The sequence below is a fragment of the Ictidomys tridecemlineatus genome, chromosome 2 (genome assembly GCF_052094955.1).
Source record: "Ictidomys tridecemlineatus isolate mIctTri1 chromosome 2, mIctTri1.hap1, whole genome shotgun sequence".
NCBI classification, from domain to species: Eukaryota; Metazoa; Chordata; class Mammalia; order Rodentia; family Sciuridae; genus Ictidomys; species Ictidomys tridecemlineatus.
The window spans coordinates 176,054,785-176,071,279 of record NC_135478.1 but is presented as its reverse complement, the minus strand read 5'-3'; the positions used below and the strand labels follow the sequence as shown (position 1 = coordinate 176,071,279).

The following is a 16,495-nucleotide window of genomic DNA, read 5'->3' as shown; positions in this document are numbered from 1 at the left end:
ACAGTATGCCAATCAGGAAGGGAGCCTCAGCAGCTGTGTTGTCTTTTATCTGTGGAGTTAGATAGGTGGGGAACCAAGATCAAGAGCTCCCAAGTCTGCAAGAGAGATGGGCTCTCCCAGAAGGCCAGACTCTGGAGGACATCAAGATATTCGTCCCCAGGACAAGCTGCTGTAGTAGGTTAGCTAAACTCGGACATGGCACATTTGTGTGCCATTAATGTTTTGCTGATTTAAATGGAAAAGCCACAGATCTGTTTCTTTGGTTTGTCTAGTCTTGTGGCCAATTAGTACAGTAAATCATTTTTGTAATAAACAATGTGTGCTTAGCAATTGGGATGAAGGAAGAAATGATGTCTAGGGGCTAGAGTTGGGGCTCAGCGGTAGAGCTCTCGCCTAGCACATGTGAGGCTCTGGGCCCAATCCTTAGCACCACATAAAAATAAATAAATAAATAAAGGTGTTGTGTCCCACTACAACTAAAAAACAAATATTTTTTTTTTAAAAAAAAAGGAAGAAAATGATGTCTAGACCTAGAACAACTCCTACAAACAGCTGGAGTCCAGCTTCTGCATTGGAAAATTCCTTGGTATATTTTCCTGCTTAGCCAATAAAAACTTAGGGACACAAAAAATGTGTTCATCAGTGATACCAGATTTGGTGGGCACTAATATTTTAATGCAAAATCCCCCAAACACAAGCACAAACAGAACAAAGGGAAGGTCTTATATTTTCTCCTAAAAACTGTTCCAAAGGCTGGATCCAGACGGGTTTGTGGAGTGGGTGCCAATCAGCACTATGTCTGGGACAGAGGCCAGGGAGCTGCTGCAGGGCTGAGAAGCAGGGAAAACTGCATTTGAGTCACGGAGTCATTTGCAAACTTGTTTGAGCTCTAGACCAGCCTAATGTCACCTTCTCAGAGGCCACTCTGTCATCTGGCTTTCCAGTTGTCCTAACATTATGATCAAGTGGTGTTTGCTAAACATTTGAATGACCATATTTCAGCCATCTATTTTAAATGCAATGGTTTGCTTTAAACATTTTGGAGGAGCTTTGTCTCCCCAATCCTTTTTTTTTTTTTTTTTTTTTTTGGTCAGGGGTATACCAGGATTGAACTCAGGGGCCCTGAACCACTGAGCCACATCCCTATTTTGTATTTTTTTTTTTTTTTTTTGAGACAGGGTCTCACTGAATTACTTAGCACCTTGGTTTTGCTGAGGCTGGCTTTGAACTCATGATCCTCCGGCCTCAGCCTCCCAAGCCACGGGAATTACAGGCATGAGCCACCATACCCAGCCAAATCAATTCTTTATCACAAACCTTTATGATTCTCATACAGAGGAGGAAGAGAATGGAGTCCCTGCTATTTATACACTAATAGCCATCAGGTACATAAGCATTATATATGTAAAACGAAATAGCCACGTAGTTACTCCAAGGTGAAGTACAATAGAATATACAGTAGGTGTGCCAGAGTGAGCTCGCAGGGGGGAAGATCCATCAGATGAGCCTATTGGAAATGAGAATCTTGATTAGTGCACTGAGTGGGGGACTGTCAAAGAGAAGAGAGAGCAGGAGAGGCAGAAGGGCAGTAGGAGCAAAAGCGTGGAAGCATGCTGTGGCCCCAGGCAGCCGGCAAGGGCCAATGCAGGGAGCTGAAGTCTGGACCTAGGAAAGGAAGGCATTAGCCTGGACAGAAGTGAAGTGGCTCTGTGACCTCTGTGACGTACATAGGAAGGTATGGCCCATGGCACCAGAACCAGCATTTCCCATTACAAGGATGGGAGACAGGGAGCCCCAAATTCTTTGAGAAGATGGATGATGTGATGAACAGATGGAGCTCTGAAAAGTCTCCCTGGCTGCTTGTGATGGTTGTTTGCTTTTTAACCTGAAATGCTGGCCCAATCCCAGGAGTCGAGAATGTGGCCCCTGGTGCCAAGGAAGATTGAATGTAGCTATTGTTGTAGATAGAACGTGAGGTTCTGCAGAGTATCTCAAGCTCAGATTACAGCACCACAGAAATATTTTTGCCTTCAGTACTATTTGCTTCTTTATTTTGAGTAAAATGGTACCCCTGTGTGTTTTTATGCAAATGTTATTTTTCTCTGTGTGGCTTATATTAGCTTATTAACCTGTAATCAAAATTAAAATTTTGTTTTCCTCACAGTTTTGCTCATTCGGGAGTCGCCTCATGGGACGAGGGTACTATGTGTTTGATAGAAGATGGGATCGTTTTCGATTCGCACTAAACTCCATGGTAGAGAAACACTTGAATTCACAGATGTGGAAGTAAGTGAGCAGGTTCCGGGCAGTGTAAGGTCAGAGCTGCCCCACAGTCACCCGAACCCTAACTTCTACATAAACGTCAGCAGTTGGCGTTCTCACAGAGCAAAGAGAGTCTGAAATCAGGATTTGTGATTAATTCTTCAACGTCAGCTCTTCTTCATGGTTTGCCTGAAGATTTCTAGAGATACATATGATGTGCTAGATATATACTTTTGATCTTCTTTGAAGATCATTTCTGTGTTGGTAATATTCTAAACTAAACAAAAAGGATATTAGATAAGATCATATTTCTTTGACAGGGCCTTTTTACTACTATTAAGAGCATCTAAGGATATTAAGAATATGCTTTTAATAATGTTAATGATACAAAAAGCAATGCTACTAAAGATTTTATAATTGGTTATAGACCAATTTCTAACTGTTTTCTGTCCTGTGGGGAAAATGTGTGCGGTTGCCAACAGGGCAGACCCTGAGCAATGCTGTGAAGTTGGTTAAGTTTATCTTTGGCCCTTCCCGTCTCCTTTGGGGCCCCCTCCTCACCTCCGCTTGTCCTGTTTTCTTCCCTAAATTCCAACCTGTGTTCCATTTCTCTATGGACCTTTATTCTCCAACACGTCCCAATTTACTTTCATCTTAATAGGGGATTCACAAAAGGGAAGAAACCTCGATTGGATAGAATGCTATTATGAAGGAACAACAGGCCTAGACCCCAACAAACCATGACACACACAAAGAGCTACCTTTTGGCCATTTGACAATGTAAGCCTCTGGGTGTCCCCCTCCCCTGCTCCTACCAACAGGAGCTCTGAAGATACTATAATCCCATGGAAGCATGGATCATGTAAGTCCAGCCCCAGATAGTCCAGGAAAGCCAACAGCTGAAACCCCAACTCCGACCCCGCCCAGAGCGGTCCTGGAAAGGTAGAAAAGGCATTCCCCAGAAGTGGGAGGGAACGGCATCCACAGTTTGCCCAGTCCTCGGTTCCCTCCTCTCCCAGCAGCTCTGGAACCTCGGCCCCTTTACACAATGAACTCGTAGACATGAGCCCCTCTGTGTATGCACTGAGCTCTCTCGGGGGGACCTGGGACTATAGGTTGACATTTCACATAAACTAGGAAAGGGCCACGAGAGAAGCCTATTGTTTCTTCTCATATAAGTGACTACCCAGTGTGGCTAAAGGGCACCCTTGACCTCTACTTGTGTCCACTCAAAAATGCAACCCAGGGGTGCTGCTGTGTGTGGGATTGATGACCATGATCTCAGTTGCTCAGTGATCTCTCCTTCTGGGCTTGTTCCCCCCCAAGATGGCAGCCTGCCCTGGTGAGTCTCTCAGCTCTTGGCTGCCCTGTGTTATGGAAGTGTAAATCCCGGACACGTGGAAGGAATGTGTTGATCTGTCTTTCGCTCCCTGGTGTCCTATCAGCTCAAGCTCCATATTCCTTTCCTCCTCAGGCACAGAAGCCCGAGCCACAGGGCATCAGGTCCCTCCCCCCTGTTCAGGACTTGCCTAACCAATCTGCTGTCACTGAGCAACATTGGGGCTGCCTGGGTGTCAACTCTGGAGAGCGTAGCACCACGCTGCCCTCTCAACCTCGCTGCCCAAACCCCAGGCCCCGACGGGCCCGAACCTGGAGGGATGGCAGCCGATGGGGGCATGGAAGACATTAGGAAGAAAAGGAACGGCCAAGACACTTTTTTCTTTAACAAGCATTTAACTCTGCATCAGGAGACGCCAACACAGTATTCTCTTTCAGCCAGGTCAGCATCTGGATCTCCACGCCAGCTGGCAGGGGAGGATGGGCACTGTCAGGAACTCATTCGCATCTGTGGGCTTTTGTGCAGGACTTCCCTAGGCCAGTGTGCAAGGCTTACACCAGGGCACAGCCCAGCAAAGCTAAAATCCCCGGCCATTTGGCACCTAGAAAACACACAAACTGTTCAGTGTGGGAGACAGGGGTTCCCGGGGACAGCCCCTTGCACCACTTCTCCTCTGCCCTGGTTCCCTCCTGCCCCAGTTGACCACTGAGGATTAGTGGAGAGGAAAGAAAGGAATAGGGCATATGCCAAAAGTAACACCGATTCCGATCCTGAGTGAGGGCCAGGTATGATTTAGGACGTCAACTCTGTTTGTTGGCCCAAGTTGAAGGGTGAGTTTTTACTCTTTAATGGGGAAAATATAAATTGAGGAATTAAAAGTAGATCCCATTCAAGGTCATCAAGTGGGGTCCTCCCTAAATGAGCCATCTGGTATTTGTAAATAACCTGTTAGCTGCCAAACCTCTGCCACTATGTATTTCTAGCTCTACTTTAGTTGGTAAGGAAACTTGAGCCAAGGAAAGGTTTGAGTGGGATGCCTCTAGTACCAGAGTAAGGCAACAAAGACAGCAAGAAAGTTTGCTGATGCCTCACACTCTTAAGAAAACTTCCCCAGCCCTGTTAGGAAGGGATTGTGGCTAGGCATGGTGGCATGCTTCTGTAATCCTAGCTTCCCCAGGAGGCTGAGATGGGAGGATTACAATTAAACGAGACCCTGTCTCCAAAATGATATAAAAAGGCCTGGGGAACTCAGCCAGGGGTAAAGCTCCCTGAGTTCAGTCCCCAGTACTGACCAAAAAAAATAAATAAATAAAGGAAGGGATGGTGGGTGTAGTGCCAGTGCCAGTGGCAGACAATTTAAATTCTCAGGATGTATGTAGACCTTTCCAATCTGATTCTATGGGAGTCCTTGCCCAGCATGCATAGTCCCTGACAATCCGGTTATGTTGCTGCTAAGAACTCACCCGCTCACCCATCCACCTACCCATCCATTCATCCATTCATTCACTCATTCATTCATTTGCAAAAAAATATTTATGGAGCACCTACCTAGCTTAGTGCCAAAAGGAGCTTTTACATTCTTCAGGCCACCCAGTGCCATCATAGCCGCTGTGGGTTTGGCAATATTTTTTTTCTTATATTTGATCTGGGTCTGACATTCAAGCACACTGTGCTTCTGTATTCAGGATTCCTCTGGATTCCACCCTGAAGATGGGAGCCACAGGCTCCACCAAGTAGAGGCAGAGAAGGGAATTGTGAGAGAAAGGGATGTGAGGAGAGGTGCTGATTTCTCAGTGTGGCCTCTGTCCAGAGTTCCTTGGCACCTGGGTCTGGAGCCACAGTTGCGGGGTGACCTCCAGAGGTTGGGTGAGGCCCCATCCAAGATGCAGGCCCTAGGCTGGTCCTGCCTTCGAGGGCTGCTTTCGGAGAAGGAAAGCTAGTTCCTGATTTTTGATCAGCCCCGGAGAACAAACTCGCTGGGAACAGGGAAAGGAGTGAGAAATAGGAAAGAACTGGCTTAAAAACATTCACTGGGCTCCTGAGGTCCATGTTCTTTCCAGCAAAATGAGGAACATGTGGGGACCCCATAGCTGCTCTGCCTCCCTTCTGGCCCCAGAGTATCAAGAGCATCCCCCAGGCTGTAGATTAGAAGTGGGAGCCACTTCTAGCATAAGTCAAAAGACGGAGTTTGCAGAGAGACCCCAAGAATGACCCCCTGCCCTGGATCCAGGGAGTTTGCTTTTAGACACCTCCTAACCCAGCTCCAGGAAGACTGAAGAAGAAAACAGTGGCTTTCCCCTTTCCTATCCCTATGTTGTCCTCCTGACCATAGCCTGCATGTACCCTCAGAACAAACTAGAAAGCTCTGGTTCCCTTCTCTGCACACAAGTGTCCCCATATTCTCACCTTTTCCTGACAGGGGCCAGGAGGATCTGTTGAAGGGCAGCTCCATTACAGCTCTTGGTAAGAGCTGAGGTAGGGTGGGATAAAGAGGGAAAAACGTCAGTCCTGGATAGGGGTAACTTGACATCTTTGTCATTTCCCAAGATCCCAACCACCATGGCCATTTGGAGCCAGCGACCTTGAGCTAACATTGACATGCCTCCCCAGAGTAACCAGAGGCTGCAGGTAGCAGGAGGGTGCTGGCCCATGGAGAGGGGGCTATCCCCAGAGTACCTCTAGCCACACACCAGGTGGGGAACAGGGAAAGAGGATGCAGTAGCCGGAAGTGGAACCTCTGAGCCATACTTCCAGGTGGCCAAGCCCTGTCCTCCCATTTCTTACTTCACATCGGGACCTAAATGTGAAATGACCACTTCTCATTAAAGGCCACCTTCATCGCTGCCAAAAAAAAAAAAAAGAAAAAGAAAGAAAGAGAGGAGGGAAGACGGCTGGAAATATGCACGTTCTAAATAATAATTGCCTTTGATTGATAAACCCAAATCAGCCATTCTCCAGTACAGGCGTGGAGAATAGGATCTGGAAACCCACAAAGGGATTGAAATAGTTGTTGGATGTTGCAATGGGGCAGCATAAGGAAGGGCCATCCTTCAGCTCTTACCATCCACCAAGGCTTCATTCTCCATAGTCTGGTCCTGCCGGGGTGTTCTCTGTGGCCCTGATGCTCAGACGTCATTGAGCCTCCCAAGCGATGCCAACCCAATGTCTCACTGTTTCTCTTTGGCTCTTCTCTCGTGTTTAGGAAGATCCCTCCTGCGGCAGATAGCCCCATGCCCTCGCCAGCAGCCCACATCACCACCCCTGTTCCAGCATCCGTTTTGCAGCCTTTCAGCAACCCCGGTGCTGTGTATCTTCCTTCAGCTCCCATCAGCTCGAGACTCACCTCTTCTTACATAATGACATCAGCCATGCTCTCAGACGCAGCTTTTGTGGCATCGCCGGACCCGCGCGTCCTCATGTCCCACACCACAGCTTTCCCCCATGTGGCCGCCACCCTCAGCATCATGGACTCAACCTTCAAGGCCCCATCTGCCGTGTCCCCGATACCAGCCGTCATCCCTTCCCCATCCCACAAGCCATCCAAAACCAAAACCAGCAAATCCTCAAAAGTCAAAGACCTGTCCACCCGTAGCGACGAGTCTCCAAGTAACAAAAAGAGGAAGCCCCAGTCTTCGACTTCCTCCTCCTCCTCTTCCTCTTCCTCCTCCTCCTCCTCCTCTTCCTCCTTGTCCCTGCCGCCTTCCCTCTCGTCTCCATTGTCAGGGCCCCACAAAAAGAACTGTGTCCTGAATGCCAGTTCCGCTTTGAACTCCTATCAGGCGGCCCCTCCCTATACCAGTCTGTCTGTGCACAACTCAAACAATGGGGTGAGCCCACTCAGTGCCAAGCTGGAGCCCTCAGGACGGACCTCGCTGCCCGGCGGCCCCGCGGACATAGTGAGACAGGTGGGCACGGTGGGCGGCAGCAGTGACTCCTGTCCCCTCTCTGTGCCCTCCCTTGCGCTCCACACAGGGGACCTCTCTCTGGCCTCACACAATGCCGTGTCTTCTCTGCCCCTCTCTTTTGACAAATCAGAAGGAAAAAAGCGTAAGAACTCGAGCACTAGTAGCAAAGCCTGTAAAATCACTAAAATGCCTGGTATGAATAGCGTTCACAAAAAGAACCCACCCGGCCTTCTTGCACCGGTGCCCGAGCCCGTTAACAGCACCTCCTCTCGGCAGGTAAGGGACCTCCTGGCACAGCCTTCATCGGCTCTGGGGGGCAGGGGGAGCTGGGCAGTGCCCCTGCTTGGCCAGGTGGCTCAGACAGGTAACGCAAGCGTGGCTCCTTTTCTCGTTTTCCCTATAGGCGACCTTCACCCTCTGCTTTGAGAGCAGTTTATTTAACAAACGCTTCACAGACTCTCACTGTGAGCTAGGCAGTGTGCTGAGCGAGTTACAACCATCACCCCATCTAGTCCTCACAGCCGTCCAGTGCGGTTGGTAGAATTGTTGTTGCCGCTTTACAGATGGGTAAACTGAGACACGGAGCGTTTGAGTTCCCCACTCCACTTTTGTTGATTTTTCTATCTTGGGTTTATCAGGATGATTTCATTAAAGAGTTCTGGTGTTAAGAAGTTTGATTTGATCTGTTGGAATCCCCTCAGGAAGAGCCCAAGGTCCAAGCAGGTTTAATGGCTAGGGAGTGGTAACCTGGTTTCCCAGGTCCCAGGAGATAGTCCGCAGTTCACCAGGCTGCCTGGATCCATGCCCCCTCCTAATGTAACTCTTTCCTTCCTAAAGGAAAACTGCAGCTCACGCCAAATGCATGTATCATGAGGACGCTGGGAAAACGTGGGTGGCCCAGCTGGGTGCAATGGCACACACCTGTGATCCCAGCAACTTGGGAGGCTGAGGCAGGAGGATCGCAAGTTCAGAGCCAGCCTTAGCAACTTAGTGAGGTCCTAAGCAGCTTAGTGAGACCCTGTCTCAAAATACAAAAAAAAGGGAGGGGGGCCTGGAATGTGGCTCAGTGGTTAAGTGCCCCTGGGTTCAATCCCCATTACCAAAAATAAACCAAAAATGTGGGTGATCCAAGAAGAATGTGTGTTTCATTCCCTTGGGCTCCGTTCCCAGTCCCAAATCCAGTCTGTCTTCTCGGGCTGGAGGAGCTACTTAGGAAAGGCCGCTACCACCCACTCCTCAGCCCAACTGGTGGGAGGACCAACACCTTCCCAGAGACTGGAGTTCAGCCTGAGGCCAGTGACCTAGAATTCATGGGCTAAACCATAAGGCTGGGTCCAGGATAGGGATGAGGACTTTGGAAAGATGGGAGGCAGAGGTTAAAAGATGTCTTCATGTTTTATGTCACCATGTATGGGACTTGTTAAAACCCCATGAAGAACACCTCCTGAGGGAGGGGGAGTCACAAGTACACACTCGAACAACAGCAAGTTTGGAGCCCCAGGGGGCCAGACAGCTGCAACGAGGCCGAGGTGAGAGGAGTGCAAGATACAGGTCCTCTGTTAGCACCTGGCTCCATTCTGACCCCCCAGTTCCAGAAATAGGGATGGGGCCCTACCTGCAGACTAAACTGCTGGCCAGTGCTAGCACGTTTCAGGATGGAGGACACAGCCAGGGCTTCTCAAGCTGGAACGTGCACATGAATGTGAAAATGCATATTCTGCCAGGTGCGATGCTGCATGCCTTTAATCCCAGTGATGGAGAGGCTGAGGCAGCTGGATGGCAAGTTCAAGGCCAGCCTCAGCTACTTAGCAAAGCCCTAAGCAACTTAGCAAGACCCTGTCTCAAAATAAAAAGGACCAGGGATATAGCTCAGTGGTAGAGGGTCCCTGGGTTCAGTCCCCTGTACCAAAAACATGCACATTTGGAGTGAGCAGGCTTGAGGTGGGACTGAGTCTGCATTTCCAACACAGCCCACCATGTACCAAGGACAGTCATAGAGGAAGGGACATACCCACATGTCCCCAGTCCTGCCATCCCAGGACACAGAACCTGACTTCCAGAGAGGGCCACTACACTACACTGGTTTGCTGACCAAGCCTTGGACAGCAAAATCATGATATCTCACTCATTTTAGATGGAGTTCTAGCAGCTGACACGTGTGATGGTCTCTGTTCCAAGCACTTCAGATATATTAACTCAATAATTACCTGTCATTGCCCCCATCTTAGAGATGAGTCAACCAAGGCACAGAAAGGTTACCTAGCTCACACAGCAAATAGAGTAGGTCTGGAATTTAAAGACAAGCATTTTGCTCTGGAGTCGGGCTTTTGGCCTCCGTGCCGTTAAGGGGCTGTCTCCACATTGAGAGACAGCTGCTCTCTTGGTTCTGGGATCTGCAGGACTGTATGAAATGCTTGGGTGACACAATGAATCAATCAAAAGCAGTAGCAAAAAACTCAGTTGAGTCTTCTCCACCAGAGTGCTTGTCAGGAGGAGAATCAACACTGGTGTTCACCTCCAGGGATTTCCAAGTGTTGGGAAAAGGCCGTGGCCTTTGGGGTGTGCACTGATGGTCTTAGAAGGTTGGGAGAGTGAAAGCATAAAGTTGAAAAATCCAAGATAAGCCTGTGCTTTGGGGACAACTTGAGGATCCATTGAATTATGTCTGGTAGATATAAGGCCAGAATTTGCTACCAAGATATTAAACAGACATGAACTGAGACTGTGTGTTGCAGGCAAATGTCTTTAGGCAAAGGTGGGTCGATGTTGAGGAGGATCTGTGAACAGGCTGAAAGCACTGGTTGCCTTTGCAGCCAGGCCCGGAGGCACCCACCTGTAACCCCGTTGGCTCAGGAGGCCGAGGCAGAAGGATCGCAAGTTGAAAGCCAGTCTCAACAACTTAGCAAAGCCCTAAGCCATTTAGTGAGACCCTGTCTCAAAATTAAAAATAAAAAGGGCTGGGAATGTGGCTCAGTGATTAAGCACTCCTACGTTCAACCCCTGGTACAAAAAAAGAAAAAGCCTTGCCTTTGCAAACAAGTCAGGAACAAGGCACTGGCCCCTGATATTAGCTCCCACGATGTCCCAGCCCACCATGTGACAAGGACAGTCACAGAGGAAGGGACCAATCCACATGTCCCCATTACTGCCATCCCAGGGTCCTAGCTGAGCATAGTGCCCTGCCCTTCCCGCACTTGCAGGGGCAGCCAGCACCACCGTGCTGATTTTCTGAATGCTGTCTCCTGGCCAGGAAACCTGACGCAGAAACAGGCCTAGGTGTTTTTAGCTACCGATGATCCATGGGAATCTGGGCTGGAGACAAGGTGGGTCAGAGGTAGGTGAACTTGTGCAGCCCACGCGTGGACACGCTGGGGCTCCCAGGAGAGGCCAGCTTCTCACCAGATACTTCACCCTGACACTTGCAGTCTGTCCATCTGGGAAGCAAAATTAGGAGTTCGCTACCATCCTGCTTTTCCTCTGGGAACCATTGTCACTTTCTGCCATTGAAGAAGGCTCATTTTGAAGCAGTGTGAGAGAATGAGGCCCGTTGCACAGCCCTGCTCCTCGCCCCCAGCAGTGTGGTGTCGGAGGGACTTTCCAAGGTGCCTCTGGTGTCTGAGTGGGCTTCACTGGTGTCTTTCAGGTTGGGAAAAATAGCAGCCTAGCTTTGTCACAATCCAGTCCTTCAAGCATATCCAGCCCAGGACACAGCCGACCGGTAAGTTACTGGGGGTCACGATGATCCACAGAGTCCACATCAGGGCAAAAAGAGTGGGCTGGGCATTGGGGTCAGAGGTCAGACCCTAATTCAAACCTCAGCTCTAGATAAGAGTGTGATTACCTGGCTCCCAAACCTAGCTAGGCCTTCTCGTTATTAACTTTACTCCTTGAACAAGTTACTTAACTTCTCTGTGCTTCCATTTCCTCATGTATAAAGGGGAGCCCCTCGTGGCCACTAACGCCGTGTAAGGCTCTTGTGAGAATTAAATTAGTTTATTCACATAAAATCTCTGGAAAATGCCTGGCACGCAGCAAACACACGAGTGTTAGCTGTTGTTATTATTATCAGATGTGTGATCGTAGGCAGATTGCTTCTCTGGGTCTCGTTTTTTTTTCATCGGTTAAGTGCCAAAATTGGGCTGGCAGGGTAGCCTCGTGGTAGAACACTTGCCTGGTACACATGAGGTCCTGAGTTCAATCCTGAGTGCTGAAAAAAAGAAAAGAAAAGGGCAAAATTGATGCTTACGTCCTAATAGCATTGTGAAATTTAAATAAGATGATGTTGATTAAAGGGCTTACTCGTGACATTTATCAGTCTGTGCTTTCTCAAAGGCCTGGTGAACTGTTGTTGTCCTTCAAGATGTGGTTTCATGCTAGGCATATTCAGGATAGATTTAGCAGTTTTTATGAACTTGAGGTGTGAGAGTAGTCAACGTACAAGCTCAGGGATATGATTTTTCTCAGTGGAGTTTGTGTGTGTGTGTGTGTGTGTGTGTGTGTGTGTGTGTGAAGAAAGCAAGGAGGGTCAGGGGTGGGGTTGTGCCTCAATTACATGTCATGTTGTTTTGGACATGCAGTCATGTTTTATAGACACTAAAGAGCAACATGTTTGTGTTTTGCCCTTTGAGATTTTCCCACAAATCTTGGGTAGAGTTTAGGGGAAAAAAGATTACGGGGAAACTTTTTGTATCCCTAGATGCAAAGGCTCTCCCCACTATTTTGAGTGGCTATGGGCCTCTTTGCACTTGAGCCTCTGCAGCCTATCATCCGTGCTGGTCTGGGAGGGTGGCGCCTCTATGCTTTGTCAGCTTCTGTGGTGGGTGGGCCCCTGGCAGAGGTTGCTGAGTGTGTCTAGAGAATACATTTTCACCCTCACCAAGCATGTGTCCATAGCTCCAGGTCCCTTGCAGGGAAAACGAATGCTGGCAGTGAGACTTAATAAGTATGGAATAATACCAGCAGCTACTACTTGGTGAGCACTGTCTCTGCAGCGGTGCTAAGCCCTTTACATACTGTATGGACATACTTGTAACAACCCCATGAGGGACAAGAGTATACTCTTGTGATAGATGGAGATGGCTGTCCTTAGAAGCTAAGTAACTTGAACCCAGAATCTTGCTTCTCTAAAGCCTCTGTATTTAACCCAACGGTATACTCCTTCCTTAGATAATTCATTGGGCCACCTGTAGGTTACGTAGGAAAAGGTGAACCGATAGAGGGGGAAACAATGAAGACATCACTTATTCCAGTCCTCTCTCCAGGAGAGGCGTTCCAGGAATGTCCACTGCATTTGTCCCTGTGTTTTCCTCCAGTCCTAGGATCATGGTGACTACATAACATATCTGGAGTCCTTTATAGCCATCACCTCATTTGCTTATTACAGCTGTCCTTTGCCATGTACTGGAGGTAGGATGTTATCCTTTCTGTTATGGTTGAGAAAACTGAGGCTCCATCCTTGAATTTTCATGGGCTATCCCAAATGTATGGTTTTGAAACAAGTTTTTCTTTTCTTTCCTAGAAGAACACAAACAGAATGGGCAGGATAAGGACTCTTCCATAACAAGACTATGAAGCCACTTCCAAAACAATTCCTGGTTGTGATCCCACCCCAGGAGGCCATGGCAGGAGGAGGAGGGAGGGGAGTGGGCCCTTGGGGAGCGTCTCTTCCCTATGCCCTGCCTGTGGCTCTGGCCTTTCTTCTTCTTCTTTTTTTTTAATGATCAGTTTTTTCGTTGTTGTTGTTGTTTTTTGAAGAAACAGAAAAAGGCAAAAGACCGTGGATTTGAAACTTTCAGAAAACAATACCAGTGTTTTCTTTCCATTTTTCATTTGCCACATTTATACATTCTTCCAAATTTGGGGTCACTTCCCTCACTCCTGATGCTGCTACCCCACCATAATTTTGCTCCTGCCCTGAGAGCAGACGTCGCAGAATGTCAGTTCTGGGTTGGCGCCGTCTGAAGCTCTTGAACTTTAGCACATGCAGAGCTCTTCCTCCTTGTTCTCTCCCACCGCATCCCTCCCATCCCCAACCTGCCACTCACAGGGCAGGAGGGGCCCACTGGCCATCAGGAGTGGCTGGCTCCCACCAGTACCCCCTGGACAGCATGCTGGGGAAGGGGTTTTGTTAGGGAGGATCCTAAGAGGAAAGAGCCAGAGGGTATGTGGGTGCCCTCAACAGATTTCTACAGCCCAGCAGGCAAAATTGAGAACACTGGCTGCTTAATGACCTGGTTTACCAATACCAGTGTCTAGCTGTACAGCCCAGAAAAGACATACAGGGGAGAAGCAGAGGGGACCTGGAAGAGTGGCAGAAAGCAGAATCTGGCCAGTAGGAGACAATGTCCCTTAAAAAATGGTGGGGACCAAGTAACTGTGATGGTCTGAGCTTGTTAGGAATCCATTCTGCAGAATCCCTTCCAGGGCACGGTATGCAGGTTCCCAAAGTTGAGTGAGTCAGAGATGGAGGAATCCCACGGGAAAGGCCACTGAACCAAAAAAAAGTCACTCCATCAGGAAGCATGGTGATCTTCAGCTAAAGGTTCTCAAGTTGCCCTCTGGGGACAGGAAAGATCCTCAAGGGGAAAGCCTCCATGGAGGATCATGTATCAAATCCCTTGTGAAAATAAATACTAGCATTGCCCACCCATGCCCAGAGGGGAACTTGCATTGCCCACCTACACCCAGAAGTGAGCGTGCATTCTGTTCTCAGATGCCCCAACTCAGACAGCCACCCCTGAGAAGGAATGGTAAAGGACGTGCCATCTCTTAGTGAAGAGCCATTTGGAAGAGCTGAAGAGAGACATTGGAGCATCGCAGCTATGAAGTTTTTCACACTGGAGTTTTGAAAGAAACAGCAATACCATAAACTCTAATAAGGAATCATCATCAGGAACGGAATTCCTAATGTGAAACAGGAGTTCTGTGCTATTAATTAATCTTAAGTTTGCATACAACAGAGATGCTAGGAGGTTCTCTTTCATCCTGAAATCAGAAATGCTAGTCTCGCGGCTGGGTGCAACCCCCAATCCCAAGGTTTTCCTTTATTTTCCCATCCCCCAACCCAAAGATCAGACTACTGTTAAGTTTCACCACACGATTGGAATCTGCAAAGGTGGGAGGCTAACGGAGTGATCTGCATTGATGGAATTGCACTGACAGTATTTCTTATAGGATTACTAAATTTTTTAATATAAAAAAAGATTTTTTTAAAAATCAGGAGTTGATATTAAGTACCAGGACATTAGTTCAGATGATTTCATTTTTATTTCAACAGTGTTAAAAGTGCACTTATATGCTGGTTTATTTGAGTCTTGGAAAAAAGAGACTGCAAATTGAAGGGACGATTGTTAACTTTTTCTTTTTAAAAAAAAAGGTTAAGGCAGATTTTAAGACTTATAAATGTTTAAGAAATTATAAACAAGGTTAGACCCTTTGAAAAAAAAAGTTTAGAAGATATTCTTAAAGTAAATTTTTATAGTGTTAATTTTGTAATAATTTATGTTTTACTATATTACAGAGCTAACTGACCAGAATAGTTTCAGAAACAATATGAAACTTAGGAAAGTTTAAGCAATGTTTATATTTTTAAAATGTTCTTTGAATTATGTTTTTATTGTATGTTTCTTCAGACCGAAAAGTATGTACATATCTTTGTTATTTTTGCACAATTTTTGTCTTGTTCGGTTTTAGAAGTCTGATGTTTTTTATAATTTATTTTGAGTTTTAAAACTTGCAGGAGTAGAAACAAAACCAATCTCGGCAACAAAATAACCCTCTGATTTATAAACTTTTACACTCGAAGAGGGAAAACAAAGGTTGAGAGATGAAGTGGCTGCTTCTGAGAAATAATGTCTCAACAGGGACTGAAGGAGCGGGTTCAACATTTTAGCTCCCTGCGTCTTGAAATGGAAGCTGGAATAAAGAGGTTCCTCACCAAATGCTGCTTACTTTCTTGAAAAGACTGGCTCTGACCAAGGTGAGGACATTTATGGATAACTGAGCAAAAAGGGAAAACCCACGGTATTTCTTCTTTCGCCATCAACCACAGGTTTACTTTGTATTGATGTATTAAAAACTTGCAGCTTGAAAAGTGGAATGCAAATAAAGGTTTTCTTTGGGTTTATTTTCATGGAGTTCAACTGGACCAGCCTATAAAGCATCTTTTGGGTGGTATCCTTTGGGTCCTTCTGTTCTGCACACCCCCCAACAGCCTTCTCTCCCAGCCCCTTGACTGCACACACCCCTATTTGCCTGAAGACCTCCTGACTTGTCGCCAGCCATAGAGGCTCGAAAGCTCTGGTTGTTAAACATAACGCAATGCATAGACCTGTCAGCCATAAAAAAAAAAAAAAAGAAAGAAAGAAAGAGAGAAAAGGAAAAAAGAAAGAAAGAGGAAAAAAAGAAAAAAGAAAAAAAGCGACTTGGATAACTTGTATGCCTTCTTTTGTATCAATGTACCAATTGTAAATAATGCTGATCAACCTTTGTAGAGAATAGTTTATACAGCATATTCTATTATTGCTGATTCTCAGTGAACTCTTGTTTTAAAAAAGGAAAAAAAAAGAAATTTTCTATTTACACCTTATATTTTGTTATGCTGTTGGCCCATGGCACTTTAACAAAACTCTGTGGGTTTTAGGTAGCTGGTCAGTCATGGGGTACATTAAATAACTGTTGTTGCACAGACAAGAATTTGCACCTGCTCATTTGTCCTTTCCTACTACCGATTTTAGAACCTTTTCCAGAAGAATTTTGAAGAAAGCATGTCCAATCATTCTAAACAAATGCCACACTTGTGGAGTGGGTTTCTTTTCTACGATCCATATTTTGTAACACTAAGTATTTTCCTTCTTTGTCCCGCACCTTTATGTATTAGCACTATCAGATAGAATTCATTCCATGCCTGTGATATTGTAAGCAGAATAAATGTAAGGAGGTGTAAATAGTAAATTCTATGGCTTACAGTTTTAAAAAGAAAGAACAAATA

At 46.8% G+C, this 16,495-nt stretch overlaps 1 protein-coding gene across 19 annotated transcripts in view; it reads left to right on the top strand.

Moving 5' to 3' along the window:
• Nucleotides 1-16,200, top strand: part of Atxn7l1 (ataxin 7 like 1) — a 235,667-nt gene extending 219,467 nt beyond the window's left edge. For 9 of the 19 annotated variants that reach the window (XR_013435219.1, XR_013435217.1, XR_013435220.1 and 6 more), the window contains 4 exons: nt 2,165-2,286; nt 3,737-4,042; nt 6,804-11,224; nt 13,025-16,200. Coding sequence is in view for 8 of the 19 variants with exons in the window: in XM_021722431.3 (XP_021578106.1) it covers nt 2,165-2,286; nt 3,737-4,042; nt 6,804-7,782; nt 11,150-11,224; nt 13,025-13,066 (1,524 nt within the window). In the remaining 11 variants the exon portion in view is untranslated. The remainder of the gene's footprint in view (nt 1-2,164; nt 2,287-3,736; nt 4,043-6,803; nt 11,225-13,024) is intronic. The other 10 variants (XR_013435218.1, XM_040291664.2, XM_021722434.3 and 7 more) reach the window with 10 other exon arrangements.
• Nucleotides 16,201-16,495: the final 295 nt, after the last annotated feature.